At 44.9% G+C, this 17,500-nt stretch overlaps 2 protein-coding genes across 4 annotated transcripts in view; both read right to left on the reverse strand.

Moving 5' to 3' along the window:
• Positions 1–15,244, reverse strand: part of LOC138969363 (glutamate receptor ionotropic, kainate 2-like) — a 71,741-nt gene extending 56,497 nt beyond the window's left edge. For both annotated transcript variants that reach the window (XM_070342138.1, XM_070342137.1), the window contains exons 1-2: positions 13,910–15,244; positions 7,799–9,308 (exon numbers count right to left, since the gene is read on the reverse strand). In XM_070342138.1, coding sequence (XP_070198239.1) covers positions 7,799–8,042 — 244 coding nt within the window. In that variant the 5' untranslated portion in view covers positions 8,043–9,308; positions 13,910–15,244. The remainder of the gene's footprint in view (positions 1–7,798; positions 9,309–13,909) is intronic.
• An 879-nt stretch (positions 15,245–16,123) lies between these two features.
• The window catches only part of LOC138969365 (minichromosome maintenance domain-containing protein 2-like), a 40,253-nt gene continuing 38,876 nt past the window's right edge, over positions 16,124–17,500 (reverse strand). For both annotated transcript variants that reach the window (XM_070342139.1, XM_070342141.1), the window contains one exon: positions 16,124–17,500. This exon is cut by the window's right edge and continues 171 nt beyond it. The gene's annotated coding sequence lies outside the window, so the exon portion shown is untranslated.

Consider the following 17,500-nt stretch of genomic DNA (forward strand, 5'->3'; position numbering starts at 1 on the left):
AACGGTCTTCAGATATGGAGATCAGCCGCTTGCGGCCGCGGACCAAACTGGCTCCGGGTGGGATCCCGGAAAATCCTCCCCCCTGTGCTCTCAGGGTAGGACGTACGGGCCATGAGCTAAGGGTGAGGTAACCCCGACAGAAAACCCCGAATGCTGAAGACGGAGGACCCGGGCCGCACGGCGCATTCTAACAAACCACGGGTACACGCACTTACGCAAATGATGACACAATCAACCAGCACAGATGGAAATGGCGCTCGCCCATTGAGGACCCCCCAGGGTGGAGCAGCGTCGGGTCCCATGCCTCAAAGGGACCCAGCCCCAACTACTGGAGGTCCCTCCCGTCCGTCTTGTCACGCCAGGGGACGCGGGAGGAAAGTAACTGGCACCACCACAACCAGGAAGAAACCCAGTCAGCAGCGACCTTTTCAGGTCATGCACTGGAACGCAGAAAGTATCCTGAACAAGAAGACAGAGTTGGAGCATATCCTGCATGAGAAGAACATCAACATCTGCTGTATTCAGGAGACGCACCTGACACCCCAAAAGTCCTTCAAAGTGAGAGGCTACCAATGCCTTAGGTCCGACAGAACAGACCGAAGCAAAGGAGGAATCCTGACCCTCATCAGGAACAACATCAATGCCTGTTTGATAGAAACGCACATGGAGGACTCCGAATATCAGGTGATTCGAATCCAGACGAAGACATCAGAATTCCATCTTGTCAACTTCTACTGCCCCAATGATAGACACCTCGCCCTTGACACGATCCCTGCAAAGGCCTCCAACTTCATCGTGGTGGGTGACTTCAACAGTCATTCACAGAGTTGGGGATATGACCACCTGGATCGGAGAGGAGAAGAGGTGGAGAACTGGCAGGACGACAAAGGTCTCATCCTTTTGAACAGTCCCTTTGACTGCCCTACATTCTACTCCAGAAGATGGCACACTACATCAACTCCTGACCTAGCCTTCTGCACGGAAGACATGCACCAGCTAACCAGCAGAGAGGTCGGAGAACAGCTAGGTGGAAGTGACCATCGGCCAGTCTTTTTGACCCTGGGCATGGAGTCCTGCACTGAAGCTTCCTTCCCACGGTGGAACTACAAAAGAGCGAACTGGTTCCTCTTTAGACACCGCACCAGCGAACTCACCAAAGACATCAGAGTCGAGGGTCGAGACATCAACATGGTGGCGAAGGACTTCAACATGAGCATCCTCAGAGCAGCGCGTGAGTCCATTCCCAGGGGTGCCAGGAGAGACTATAAGCCCTACTGGAGCAATGAATTGCAGGAACTGGATGATGATCTGGCAGACGCCAGAAGGGAAGCAGAAGTCAACCCGTCACAAAACAACAACATCCGCCTCCAGGAAGCCAAAGCCAAATTTCTCAAAAAGAAGCTACAGGCAAGACGGAGAAGCTGGCAAGAGAAAACAAGCTCTCTGAACCTTGAGAAGGATGGCAGAAAGCTCTGGAGGCTCACCAAGCAGTTGAATGATGAGAACACCAGCAGAGGAAAGATCACATTAGAAGAGAACGGGAAGGTGCTAACTGGAAAGCATGCTGCCAACCAATTTGCTGAAAGCTATGCAGCTGAGAGCAACCTCCATGTTAGCCCCGAGAAACAGAGAGAAGCAAGAAGAGAGAAAAGAGAGAGACCTGCCAGACAGTCGACAGTGGACGCCATGAGTCAACCACTCACACTCCACGAGCTGCACTCAGCTCTGAAAAAGTCAAAGGCGAAGAAGTCCCCTGGCCCAGGCGGCATCACCAACGAGATGCTAACCTACCTTGGTAGTGCAGCAGAGAACAAGCTACTCGAGGTCTTCAACAGCAGCTGGCAAGAAGGATCGCTACCACAACTCTGGCGAGAAGCGATCATGATCCCCATCTTAAAAAAAGGGAAGGATCCAAAGAAGGCCACCAGCTATCGCCCAATCAGCCTCACCAGCTGTGTTGTGAAGACCCTGGAGAGAATTGTGAACGAGCGCCTCAGGTGGTACCTGGAATCCAGGAACCTCCTCGCCCCTGAGCAAGCTGGATTCCGACAGTTCCGCAGCACTGAAGATCAGGTCACTTACCTGGCGCAAGAAGTTGAAGATGCCTTTCAGGAACAGAAGCTGGTCTTCGTCACCTGGATAGATCTTCAGAAGGCCTTTGACAAGGTCTGGAAAGATGGACTCCTTGTAAAACTGCTGAGGAAAGGCGTGTCCAGCAACATGTACCAGTGGATTCGCTCTTACCTCTATAACCGCAGGGCAAGAGTTAACGTCGACCAGACCAAAAGCAAGAAGTTCCTCCTTCGTCATGGCGTCCCTCAGGGCGGAGTCCTCTCCCCCACACTCTTCCTTCTCTTCATCGACGATCTGGTGTCTGAGATGCCCAAGGGGATCAAAGCTGCTCTCTACGCAGACGACCTTGTGATCTGGTGCAAGGAGGAGCACGCAAGTACTGCCACCTACAGAATGCAGCAAGCGGCAGATAGGCTGAACGCATGGGCAGAAGATTGGTGCGTCTCCATCAACAAGGAGAAATCCTCCACCACCCTATTCACACTGTCGCCAAAGCAGAAAGCCGGAACCATTAGGCTTGGTGGAACTCCTCTGAGAGAGGATGAAGAAGCAACGTACCTTGGTGTCACCTTTGACAGGCGGCAGACCTGGAAACCACACATTGCACAGGCAGAGACGAAGGCCCGGCGCAAGCTAGCCATACTCAGGAAGCTGGCAGGTACCACCTGGGGAGCGAACGAGAAGATACTGAAGACAGTATACCAGGGAACAATCAGACCCCACCTCGAGTACGGCTCCACAGCGTGGTCAACCTCAGCCAAGACAAACCTGCAGACCCTTGACCGTGTGCAAAACCAGGCCCTCCGACTCATCACTGGTGCAATGAAATCCACGCCCATCAAGGAAATGGAGAAGCTTACCACCATCCAACCCCTCTGTCAGAGAAGAGAAGCCAAGACTATGGTACAGGCCGAGAAGCTCAAGTGCCTACCCGACCACCCCATGAAGCACAGACTGAGCAACCTCACCAAGAACCGGCTTAAACGGAGCAGTTTTGTACACGAGAGCAAGAGACTTTCTCGACAGTACAGGGAAGTCCTTCCACAGAACACTCTACCTCTGACTCAAGAAGAAGAGGAAACCCCCAAGGCAACAGAGAAACCAGGCATCCAGATCTGCACCAGTGTTCCACATGTTACCTCAGGAGAAGATCAGAATGACACAGCTCGACAGGCACTCACCTTAGCCCTGATCGACGAACAGTACCCAAAAGAGGCGTGGATCCATGTATACACCGATGGATCAGCAACTAACGCCGTGCTCAATGGAGGTGCAGGCATTCTCATCCAGTTCCCTGGGGGACATACAGCTACATCCAGCGTTGCCACTGGCAAACACTGCACAAACTATAAAGCAGAAGCAGAAGCTCTCATGCAGGCCGCCTCCTTCGTTCAGGACTCCGCAGACCCTTGCTACCAAGTTGTCTTCCTCTCGGACGCCCTTTCAGTCCTTCAGGCCCTAGAGAACGACAAACTCCCACAGCTGGCCAAAGCATTACAGATGGTCAGACAAACCAGAAGAGTTGTCCTCCAGTGGATACCAGCACACTGTGGGATACCAGGAAATGAAAGGGCAGATGAGCTGGCAAAAGAAGGAGCCGTGGAAGACCAACCTGAAAACAGTGTCAGCTTTAGTGAGCAGAAGACAATCATCAAGGCATTGATGAGGCCAAGGACAAACAGAGATGACTACCACACAATGTCCAGAGAGCAGCAAGTCAACCTCATCAGGCTGCGTACTGGCCACAACAGGCTCAATGCTCACATGAACCGAAAGTTCAAGCTGGCGCCATCACCAACCTGTGCCTGCGGTCAAGAGGACCAAACAGCGGAACACATCTTACAGCGATGTCCCTTACTAGATGAGGAACGAAAAGAAGTGTGGCCGTCACCAACTCCCTTGCAGACCAAACTATACGGCAGTCGACAGGAGTTGGAGAAAACGACAACATTTATCACCAGTGCTGGACTGATTGTGTAACCTCTGCGAACGCCAAGAAGAAGAAGAAGAAGATCGACAACAGCATACACTGACAACTTAAAAAGCTGTTTCAACAACTGTGTTGTGAAATCGAATGCACTTGGAGTCAGTTTTTCTTCCAAAGTCAGAAAGCGTGTAGCGGTGTGCATGTCTGCGCGAACATGATGCGCGTAGGAAGTTTGTCTGCTATCAAAACCTGAGATCAACGCATCGACGCAAAAACTGTCATTTTGTAAGTTTGGAACAACAAATCAAGGTCATAACAGCTATATAATCGCTATTATGTTTTCAGCGTAGCAATAGGGTCCGATATTTAGACTCGAACAAGTATAATGCGACTCGTCTTCGACTCTTTATACCGGCATTATACTTGTCTCGTCTAAATATCGGACCCTATTGCTACGCTGAAAACACAATAGCTGTTAATATGCGTCATACCAACTCACATGAAATGTCATGGAAATGACACCATGACTGTGGTACCGGTCACTGATCGCCCCCACTTTCCCTGCCACAAAGATCATTACTAATAATTATGCCGAGGACGGGAGAAGCCCAAAAAGAACAAGTCGCGTAAGGCGAAAATACAACATTTAGTCAAGCTCAGTCGAACTCACAGAATGAAACTGAACGCATTGCATTTTTTCCGCAAGACCGTACACTCGTAGCATCGTCTGTCCACCGCTCGTGGCAAAGGCAGTGAAATTAACAATCCAGAAAAGCGCGGTAGCGGTTGCGCTGAGGAGGATAGCACGCTTTTCTATATCTCTATTCTTTTTAACTCTCTGAACGTGTTTTTAATCCAAACATATCATATCTATATGTTTTTGGAATCAGGAACCGACAAGGAATAAGATTAAATTGTTTTTAAATCGATTTCGGAAATTTAATTTTAATCATAATTTTTATATTTTTAATTTTCAGAGCTTGTTTTTAATCCGAATATAACATATTTATATGTTTTTGGAATCAGAAAATGATGAAGAATACGATAAACGTAATTTTGAATCGTTTTATAAAAAAATAATTTTAATTACAATTTTCAGATTTTTAATGACCAAAGTCATCAAATAATTTTTGAGCCTCCAAGCTGAAATGCAATACCAAAGGCCGGCCTTCGTCGAAGATTGCTTGGCCAAAATTTCAATCAATTTGATTGAAAAATGAGGGTGTGACAGTGCCGCCTCAACTTTTACAAAATGCCGGATATGACGTCATCAAAGACATTTATCAAAAACATGAAAAAAACGTCTGGGGATATCATACCCAGGAACTCTCATGAAAATTTTCATACAGATCGGTACAGTAGTTTATTCTGAATCGCTCTACACACACACACACACACACACACACACACACACACACACACACACACATATACACCACGACCCTCGTCTCGATTCCCCCCTCTATGTTAAAACATTTAGTCAAAACTTGACTAAATGTAAAAACCGATATTCTAACAATAGCGCCTGACTACCACGGAGATGTTGAATAAATTGGCAATCACGACCTTGAAACACGATGCCCTCTTTTGGCCGTTACGGGATTTTTGTTTCGATTTGATCAGGCGTGTTTGTTCATGTTCATATGATCTTGTTTTCTCTACGGGAGAAGTCGTGATCGAGACATTCATCACTGACACTAAATGATACCGATCACTAATGGCTCTCTGTGTCACCTATCTAAAATGACAGCATTGGAATATCCGACAGGCCAGATTACACCCACTGTCCCGCCTTTATCTCTGGGCCCGCTATCCAAGGCTCCATCTCCGTTCACGTGGGTGTTTATCCTTCATTTGCATACGTCGATGGGTGACAGTGCATATTGTCCATACCCCTGATGGGTGCTCAAGTATCGTAAAAGCCGGATTGGGGTAGTTTACACATAATGGTCTCCACTTTAGGTAGCGATGGTGCTGGGAGCTATCACTGTTTCACACGGAAAGTGTATAAATGTCATATAGTTATTGTCGTTTTTCTTTACATAAATGTTGGAGTTAGCACTATGGATGACCCAGACATTATTTTACATACATAAAGTACTTTGGGAATATCAACTTTCACAAAAATATCGGCTTACATGGAGAGTCTTGTCTAGATAATGGCTGTGCGACAGAACAACGTTGGCCAATGTTGGGATGAAACCTTAAAGCCTCACTCCGCCTCAGATGAGGTTTACAGAACGATGGAATCTTTCACGAAATAAGCAATTCTAACCTTTTGGAACACACTTGCACCAGCATTTAACAGCATTAAATGATACAGTTCGTTTGAATGGCTATTTAGCATGGGTAAAACACACACCAGTTCTCGTGGTTTATTCAACCCCTGAGCGATCGTGGACCCGTGTGACCCACTTTCCCTTTTTCACATACGTGATGAATTAAGTCGTCAGATTGTGGTTTCAATGCGACTCGCTGTATCTGCAATAGCACGTTATTGTGTACCTCTGAATCTAAAATGCAACAAACGACTGCGTGTGGCACGAACTGAGCGGTGGCGGTTGACCGTTCAAAGAAACTGGCGATATGCAGAAAATTCGACTGCTTGGGCAAACACGACCGTGTATGACCTTCTCCCGGGCTCCCTTTTTTTAAACTTTCAAAACTTCGAATTGTACTGATCTTGTCTTGATGAAAAAAGAATCATTTTATGATTTAGGAATGTGTGTCAATTTATTATTTCGATTTTAAAAGTTAGTTCTAGCGCAAAAATGAGGCTTCCGATTTGTTTTATAATACATCCTTTTTCAACTGCACGAAATAAATTGAAAATGTCTCACTCTCAACGTAAAGCAACCAGGATGCTCCCGAGCGGTGAACGTTCAAATGGAAGTATGTTTTTGCTGTCTGTAAAATCTCGGGTGGCTCCGGGATCAGAAACAGATGGTTTACGGGAGACGGAGGGTGGCTTTAAATAGCAAGTAAATCGAAAACATCTCTCTCTCTCTCTCTCTCTCTCTCTCTCTCTCTCTCTCTCTCTCTCTCTCTCTCTCTCTCTCTCTCTCACACACACACACACACACACACACACACACCTGCACGCGAGTGCACACACACACACACACACACACACACACACACACACACACACACACACACACACACTCGCGCATGCATACAAGTATTTAGTACTTTTGTCTTCGAAATGTTCACCTCGCTTTATGCAGAATGCTATCAATTATTAGGGTGTTTAGAGACTACCATTAACCGGTCACACTGTAGACAAGAGCAGGGATAGTTTGAGGTATTTGCATGGCAAGAGTGGACGTTTCCAAACCATGGACATGGTCGGGGACAATGTTTTCTAAGAAAAACGGAGATAATCTAGGTATGATCGCTTTCCAAAGTTGTGTAGATTCCTCACAGCGCGAGGCAAGATAACAATTGTTAGAAGGGAGAACATGTGGTGGTTATGCAGCTGCTTCTTCTTCTTCTTCTTCTTCTTCTTCTTCTTCTTCTTCTTCTTCTTCTTCTTCGTTCATGGACTTAGACTCCCACGTTCACTCATGCTTTTAGCACGAGTGGATTTGTACGTGTATGACCGTTTTTACCCCGCCATGCAGGCAGCATACGCCGATTTCGGGGGAGGCATGCTGGGTATTTTCGTGTTTCTATAACCCATCGAACTCTGACTTGGTCTTGTGCTTGCGTGTACACACGATGGTTATGCAGCAAATGTTCTCATGAGCCTTAGTAACAAACAACAATAGTCAGATAAACGGAAAGCAGATTACTCACCAAGTCTGTGAATCTCTGGGCCATCTCTGCCCCCGGATGTACTGCGTAAAGTTCTTTCTGACGTCAAATCTGGATTTGATATAACAAGCCCTAGGGACGTCATCCTTGACGTATGGTAATCCGACGTCACTGTATGTGCCAGGTCCGCCACTTGTGACGTCACACACGAGACAAATGTCAGTACCATCAAGAGCACCATTGTCGACAGCCACATTGCCATCCCTTTCAGAGCTGAGAATAACATCGTTGCAAACAGAGCAAAAATCAGCTATTATCTTCACTCACGGACAATGAAAATTTAGCGTTGCACAGAAACACAGAACCGAATGATGGATGAATTCGACTGAAGTTGGTGAGGTAAAATAGCTGCCGCCTGTCTCCAACAAACATTGCAGATTCTGTCAAAAGACTCCTTGGTGATGCAAGACCATTTAAGGTAACATTTCTTTTGACGATCACACTTTAGTTGTCATCCTGAGTCATATTAAGATAAACTTTGACACCCCCGAATTAATTGGATTTTAAATGTCCTGAAAGAGGTCCCCAAGGAGATATAATTTGTTCAGACCTAAAAAGGTGTTTGATGTCCTCACTTCGACAATATTCTCCTGGTACTGGAACACATTGAGTGCGGTCATCGTGATACAACTGTCGCATACGTCACAACGTCCTTGACATGTTTTAACTTAATGATACTAGCCAACGCCGTAATGAGTGTTTAGAAAAATTAAGCGCCAACAGGTCTCTTGCGTGATACAAGTACTTGAAAAGTACACCTTTTTTTCCCGTCGTATAATATCTAAATCACATCTTAATCCTTGCCAGCAGAATGGCAGGTCCATCAGTTTAACTCAGTTTAGACAGAATTCATGAATAATAAAACCTCTGACGGTGATCAACAGGCCTATGATATCATCGATCACTGCGATGCACAATGGAGATTAAAGCCTCCGCCTGTTTCAAACACAAATTGGGAACGAGCTGTTGACTTCACAGAAGGATGACACCAACATGGATACTCACAATTCCGCCTGCAATGTGCCTCGTTTGTTAACACTTCCGCACTGACTCTGCTGTGCCGGTTTAACGCAGTGCAAAATGAACTCGGGGCGTTATTAGGGACTTCTGTCCAACGTGCGACAGAGTACGTGGCAACCCGAACTCATATGCTGGAAGTTACGCCGATTTCTCAAATATCCGCTGCCGCTGGGTCTCGAGCGTCCAGTTTCTGCCCCAGGCTATGACGGGAGGCATTCGCAGGCTTTCGCATGACGTAGACGTCCCTAGAGTCTGTATCCTCTCTAGTTAGGGTCATAGGTATGGCATAAGGAAACGAGGATGTTATTGTTGAGAGAGTCATATGCCACATAATTCGCCAGGGATGTTTATTCCTCAAAGGTTATATTAATCCACGACATCGGAAACGCGGAAGCCACTCCGTGGCCAAGAAGATCACTGGGTATCCTCAGAGAAGATCCTTCGTCAAGGTCATACTATGGGCTAATCAAATCTGCACACAAACAGGAAATTGGTTGGCACATATGCAGCAATCTGTGAAACTGTGGTATATTACATATATAGTTGTACATAAGATGTGCCCATTCGGATTAAAATAAAGTCAGCTGAAAATAGCAAAAATACCGTATTGGATAAATGATACGAACAGAGAAGAGGACGGATATAGAAGAAGCCTTAAAGACTATTTCTGTGTTCTTACTGTTATTTATTTGTTGTTGAAAACGGGGGAGTGACGGGGCAGGGAGGTGGGAGGGGTGGCAGTATGGTTGGTGTTCTTACAATGCATGTATATTTTGTTGGTTTGATCAAATACTTTCAACAATTCCTTTTATTCCAATTTTTACACCGCAATTTATTTCAAACGACCAAAAGTAACTGACATCGCATGCATAATTTGCAAATAATCAACTTAAAGGCAGAGTAAATGAAACAACAATAAATAATGAAGCGAGAATGTTGATTCTCTCAACAAAAGCAATAAAAACCGACCATAACTATCAAGCCAACAGCGCCACGCGTGATTTGAGCAGGTGACCAATCTAACATTACACAAATTATGTTTGAACAGGCCAAACCAGCCTGGAATGTTTCGCGCGTTTCCACGGAAACCAGAGAGTGAAAATCCATGTACACGGTCCAAGCCTGTATCGCGGACAGTGTTTGCGCGAGTCCGGAGCATTGACTAAGCGCCTTCCATTGTGCCTGCAATCACTGCTGACTTTACCAATATCTGTACATAGAGACCCTATCCTAGGTTTGCTCATTTGTCATGACGGTCCCTGCTGACTCTACCAATATCTGTACATAGAGACCCCATCCTAGGTTTGCTCATTTGTCACGACAGTCACTGCTGACTCTACCAATATCTGTACATAGAGACCCTATCCTAGGTTTTCTCATTTAGTCACGACGGTCCCTGCTGACTCTACCAATATCTGTAAATAGAGACCCCATCCTAGGTTTGCTCATTTGTCACGACGGTCACTGCTGACTTTGCCAATATCTGAACATAGAGACCCTATCCTGGGTTTGCTCATTTGTCATGACGGTCACTGCTGACTCTACCAATATCTGAACATAGAGACCCCATCCTAGGTTTGCTCATTTGTCATGACGGTCACTGCTGACTCTACCAATATCTGAACATAGAGACCCCATCCTAGGTTTGCTCATTTGTCATGACGGTCACTGCTGACTCTACCAATATCTGTACATAGAGACCCTATCCTAGGTTTGCTCATTTGTCATGACGGTCCCTGCTGACTTTACCAATATCTGTACATAGAGACCCTATCCTAGGTTTGCTCATTTGTCATGACGGTCACTGCTGACTTTACCAATATCTGAACATAGAGACCCCATCCTAGGTTTGCTCATTTGTCATGACGGTCACTGCCGTTGGCCTGTCCTAATCCGCGTTGTGTTACCGTGTATTATGTTGGGATATATGTGAACTTGGGATGTGGGCTTGTGTTTGTGTGTGCGTGTACATGTGCGTGTGTGTGGTGTGTGTGGTGTGTGTGTGTGTGCGTGTGTGTGTGTGTACGTGTGTGTGCGTGTGTGTGTATGTGTATGTGTGTCTGTCTGGTCTGTGTGTGTATGTGTATGTGTATGTGTGTGTGTGTATATGTGTGTGTCTGGTCTGTGTGTGTATGTGTATGTGTGTGTGTGTGTCTGCGTGTGTGTGTGTGTGTGTTTCTTTTGGTCGAATCACGGTAATAAAACCGTTATTTCTAATATGCTGACTGTTAGCAAATGATAACAGACATGTCTCACAAACGATATCAGCATTCGCCTAAAAGGCTCATGCTTGATATCTTTTTTCTCGACATGTCTGTTATCATTTGCTAACAGTCAGCATATTATACTGTTCAAAAAAAGAAACGCATAGTTGCTACTTGCCAAATTTGTTTTATTTTTCGAAAAAATTAACAGAAAATCCAATATTTAGATTATTTGTTTGAAATTTGGTATGGACACAGTTGAATGCACACACAGTTCATTTGCATCTTCAAATCAATCAGTCAATCAATACGATTGGGTGCCGAGGCTGTCAAGTCAGTAGGGGGTGTGACTGCCTTGAGCAGCAACAACTGCCCGGCACCTTCTGGGCATGGACTGGATCAGATGCCGGATATCTTGCTGTGGGATGGTGTCCCACTCCTCCTGAAGTGCCTGCAATAGATCGCGGTGATTTGCCGGCGCTTCTTCTCGCCTGCGCACACGTCTGTCCAATTCATCCCAGAGGTGTTCTATCGGGTTCATGTCTGGCGACATGGATGGCCAGGGAAGCACCTGGACATGGTGGTCGGTGAGGAACTGGGTGGTGAGTCGTGCTGTGTGCGGGCGAGCGTTGTCCTGCTGGAATATGGCATCCTGGTCAGCCAGAAGAGGAAGGGCGTGTGGGCGCAGAATTTCCTCCACGTATCGCTGGGCAGTTATGCGCCCTTGGACGTGCACCAGGGTGCTCCTTCCAGCGGTATTGATCGCCCCCCACACCATGACGCCTCCACCACCATGAACGGGTGCCTCATCCACACAGTTGGGCGCGTAACGTTCGTTTACTCTCCGGTAGACCCTCCTCCGACCATCATGTCGCTGGAGCAGGAAGTAGGACTCGTCGCTGAACCACACGTGTCTCCAGTGATTCCGGACGGTCCAGCGAAGGTGCTGGTTGCCCCACTGCACTCGGTTCTGGCGATGGCGGCGGGTGAGGACAGCTCCTCTGTGAGGTCTGCGAGCTCTCAAACCAGCTTCATGCAGACGGTTCCGCACGGTCTGGTCCGATAATCGGTGTGGCCCGGGGAGAGCCTGGACAGAAGATGAGGCCGACAGGAAACGATTCCGGAGGTGGCGGAGCCGTATGAAGCGGTCGTGAGCAGCAGTTGTCGCCCTTGGTCTTCCCGCTCGTGGCAAGTCAGCAACGGAGCCAGTGGCTTGAAACCTGACCCACAGTCTACTGATGGTACTCTGGGACACGTGGAAGTGCCTGGCGATTGCACTTTGACTTTGGCCTGCTTGTAAACGACCCAATGCAATTTGGCGGTCTTCTCTGCTCAATCGGGCCATCTTTCGTCGCTGAATTGTCGTCTGATTTCTTTGTGGCGAACAATCCGCTTTTATGGGTTTTGGAAGACATGGTGAGAGCTCAATATTCCCCGAGTTTCACGAGATTACACTGAAGCATGACGAGTGGTCATGCCAAATGAGCAATTTTGACATTGTTGCCACTGATAACGCATGCGTCACGTGCAGAGCTCACTTGTGGCAATGGACGAAAGGTCGACGACCAGATAAACATTTTCTGCAGTTTGGTGGATATCCTTGTAGCCATATAACTAAATTATCCAAATATTACAAGCTATGCGTTTCTTTTTTTGAACAGTATAGAAATAACTCATACTAGCACGCACTATAACAGAGGTAAACTCCGTGTCCAAAGGTTTTCATGCAGAAAATGACACTTTTACGCAATCACTTTAATGTTTTAGCTGGTTGAATTATTTGAACGCATTTAATTCGACATTGCTCCATTTAACCCTATTAGCATCTGATCGTTATAGTCCGCGCGAGCAACACGTGCTTCAATCTCGTTTGTTTCTATGCTCTTTGTTCTTCATTTTTCACTTTAACGCACAACATTAATCTATGTCTGTACAAAGAACAGCAAGCTGTCTAAAAGCCATTGATCATGCATGTCCCACTAGACGGCTAGTTGTTAGTTCGTCGGTCGATCTGCCTGTAAATCAGCCTTTGATTATGTATAGCATATGAAAAAGTTTGTTTGTTTTGTGTGTGTTTTTTTTATATATATTCTGGTGGTATGAATGGTACTATTGTTCTGTTTACATTTTGAAGTACCAACAGTTACTCTGTCCGAAGGAAAATGCTGTATTAAAGTTAACTTTCAAATCCGGATGTGCCACCTTCACATCTTCGTGTAATTTGGAGACGCCGGATAGGCTACATTTCACTTAGATGGAGAATGGAGAATGATCAGCATCTTCTCAGGGCGCAGGCACGTGAATACAAAATGGGAGAATGTGTTGGCGCATTCCCGGAGTGCGCCAACAGATTAAGATCATTTACTCTGTCCAATGAAACGCTTTCGATTGATCATGTTACATGCATTTGCACTTTCATGCAATTATTTTAGTAGTAGTAGCAGTAGTATGACTATTGGTGTTGTTGTGGTTGTTGTTGTTGTTGTTGTTAATGTGAAAATTACCAGTAAGTAAGCAAACACTCGATGTATGTATCAAAAAGCCATAATTCAAATAACCAATCAGACATTACGTTCAAATGACAGTATTAATTGATCAGTCAACCAATACGTAAACAATCAGTTTACATCACACATCGGTCAGCAAATCAATTATTTTGCTTATCAATCAAATAATCAACAATTGATCAATAAATCATTCAATCAACTAATCAATCAACCACCAATACGTACGTTGATCAATGAAGTCCTCAATCAAACAGTTACTGAAGCGAACAAGACTTTTGTATCCATTAAAATAGTCCATCACTATACAATGCAATCAATCAATTTGCATGACCAATACGACAGATGCTTTTTTCTCTACTCACAGTGAAGCGTATACAGGATTCACTTTGGTCCTTGAAGAGTTATGCAGACGTTCCATTCCGTTGGCATCAATGTGTCATCATGGCAACGAGGTTCTGGTTGTTCACCATGTGACGAGCATTGCAAAGATAATCATTGTCATTATCTCTTACTCACCATCCTCATCACTTTCCACTTTTGGTTTCGCTATTCTTCTCTCACCAAAACTTCACCAATTTCTCATACTTTTGTGTGCGTTTAGGAAAACACTCCGCTAAACAATCTAGTACAACCATGGATTGTAAACACACACGTGAAAGCTGGCAGCCAAAACGCGGGAAGTCACTAACACAAAGCACAGTGCACAAATCGTTGGCGGCACAACCTGTACATGTTTGCTGTTTCACTGTGGCGATTGCACCGCCAGTCGTATCACTCCGTTCGCTTAATAGTTTTTTGAAGAAAAAAAAATCGTCTGCCATTAAGAACCAGCTGCCATCCCAAAATAAAATGGCTGCCAGTGACGCAAAATCAATCGCCTCAGGGGCCCACGAAACTGACGGACTTGCGTAGTTCACACGAAGTAACGGCACCAAGGCGAACAACCCGCAGCGCGTTCGAGGACCACCATTACTGATGCACATTTTCCCCGTGAGGCGCGCGAGATCACTAATGCAGCTCGTGTCTGGTTGTTGATTTTTTTTGATTTTTTTTTTATCGGCTTTTCATTGTTGCGAATCAAGGCGTGGATATATGGATCATAAACCACGGCCCTGATGTTGGAGTTAATTACGAAGCAAAGAGTACTATTGAGACGCACGCTGGCATTTATGTGAAATGTAAAATGCTAGGCAATGAAAGGCCTTTGAATCACATGTAGGTGAAGCCTGATAAAAGTGACTCACGTATTAATTTCTTTCCCCTTCCTGGAATTTCAATTAGCTCATTTTGCAATATCATAATTGTTTTGAAGTACTCGCTTGGTGTCTGCATAAACAACGCTGACTAAGCGAACATGATTTCAAGTTCAATAAGGGGCTCCGCTCACATATGTAACTTCAGCAGGACATATGTAACTTCAGCAGTACCGACGACGCACTGCAGCTTATCCCAGCCCGCTACACGTTGCATGAAAGGAAAACAGGCCAAGTACTCGTCATAATGGCTATCGCGGCATAAATAATAGGCCGTGCGTCGTCTGTGCCGCTGAAACTGCGCAGGTATATTCTGCCCATAACGGGTACAAGTAATGATACGCCTCTTGTGGAGGGAAAAAAAGACGTTCACACATGATAACGCGTGCGCATGCAATATGTGGTCATCTTCAAAGTCTTGCTAGGCTTATCGGACAGTTAACAAGTAAGCAAGACTGTTGCCCAAAAGCGATTCTCAGAACTTAGGAGTTCGAGTGTCGAAGTTTAAAAAAAAAAAAGGCGACAAAAATGTTGAGTAAGCCGGAGTAAATGCGAGAGAAAGACTGGGATGACCAAATCCGGTGTGGGTTTAGCTAATAGACTATATGCAAAAGTATAAAACACTTTGTTTTTAAATTTAACTTCGCCTAACGATGTTGTTTTCAAACCGCCGTTTTTCTTCTTCTTTATTTTTGTACAAACTTCCCGTTTTGTCTTTCAATGTTCGATTAGTGGTTTGTTTATGTGTGGTTGATTTTTTTTTTGGGGGGTACTGTTTTAGTCTGTCTAGGTTCTTGTTTTCGGAACTCAAACAGCCAGTCAACTCCTCACTGCTCCCGCACTGTGTATGTCCATCAAAGCTCATTTTAATGTTGATGACATGTTTGATTTTGGATATCAACGCAGATATCTCTGTGTGTGTGTGTGTGTGTGTGTGTGTGTGTGTGTGTGTGTGTGTCTCTCTCTCTCTCTCTCTCTCTCTCTCTCTCTCTCTCTCTCTCTCTTTCACCCACGGAGTGTGTGCGTGGGAAATGCTCCAAGGGAAGCAATCCATCTAAAAATGACGTCCAACCAACCTTTAAAATTACTTCCCTCAAATGTTAAGTGGTGCCCCTACTATTTTAATCTTTCCAGAGCGTGAAGTATTAAGAAAGAACTTAAAGCTCTTTAAACAAAGACTTATTTTCACATCTTTTCGGATAATTGTGAGTCAAAAAAAGCTACCGACATGATTTTCTCCACATTCATTTACAACAAAGTTGCAAACTAAACATATATTCCATTCTGTGCTCATAAATTGCATTTGCGATTCAAATATTAAAATCACATTCGTTACCAGTTTTTATTGTTCAAACTTCAAATATCATGAATTGCAAACTTTTACGCAAGTCAACAGACCGTAACAAACGGTTAACCAGAAAGGAGTATATAAAAATAACTCTAAAACACAAAACGTTTCTCGAAAAATACAACTGGTCCAAACTATAATTCACTATTTTTCACGTAATCTCCTTTTATACAATGTAAGCAAAATGGTGTCATCTTATTATTATTATAGTTTTTATTATATTATTATACCATACAGTATGTCGGAATCTAGCCTTCAAAATAAAAGCTAAACAAGCCTCAGCCCTAGATAATGAGAGAACGTTGCTTTCGAACTGCAGATTGGTCAACAGAATGTTGACTTACTTTAATCATGACAGAAGAGCCTTTGAAACAGGTAAATACCAAAACATGTAACAGCCGGAAAACATGCAAAACCAAGAAACATAAAAACAAGAAGAGCAAACGCTCGATCGAGTCACTTTCGCAGTTCTGAATATTATATGAGGCATCAGATGGACAGGAAGAAATTGCTATTCACAACACAATGAGTCACGTTCACATAAAATTTGAGCCCGGTCACTTTTATAGTTTCCGAGAAAAGCCCAACGTTAAGTTGTGTGTTGCCGAACAGAAAAGGCTAGTTATCTCCCTTGTTTTTCTGATAACGTTCGTAAAAGGCTACAGATGTAAATACTTTGATGTAAAGAATAATCCTACAAAGTTTCAATCACATCCGATGAACTTTGTCAAAGATATAAAATGTCTAATTTTTCCTTTGACGCTGACCTGTGACCTTGAAAAAGGTCAAAGGTCAACGAAACCATCGTTAAAGTGTAGAGGTCATTGGAGGTCACGACTAAACAAAATATGAGCCCGATCGCTTTGATAGTTTCCGAGAAAAGTCCAACGTTAAGGTGGTGTCTACGGACGGCCGGCCGGACGGCCGGCCGGACAGACTAACACTGACCGATTACATAGAGTCACTTTTTCTCAAGTGACTCAAAAAGTAAAACTGGCAATGCTCATGTTGAATTTGTCTGACTGCTCAGTGACATGGCGCCTTCTTGAAAATGTGTACATGTATTCTTGTAAAATAATCGATTTTATATAACAACGCAGGACACCTTTCTGTGGCCTGACACAGTCACAAGCACAGACATTCCCTCTTACTATCTCTCCCTGTCGACCTCGATCACTCGCACACAACAGAGTGCGTGGGTAATGCCCAAAGGGAAGCAATCCATCTTACAAAGACGTCCAGTCAACCTTCAAAATTGCTTCCCTCAAGTTCTCAGTCGTGCCCCTGCACTACATTGATTTTGTTCCAAAAAGAACTACTTATTTTGTTTACTGCACCGAAGGTATCCTGGA

This window comes from Littorina saxatilis, linkage group LG6, assembly GCF_037325665.1.
Source record: "Littorina saxatilis isolate snail1 linkage group LG6, US_GU_Lsax_2.0, whole genome shotgun sequence".
Taxonomy (NCBI): Eukaryota; Metazoa; Mollusca; class Gastropoda; order Littorinimorpha; family Littorinidae; genus Littorina; species Littorina saxatilis.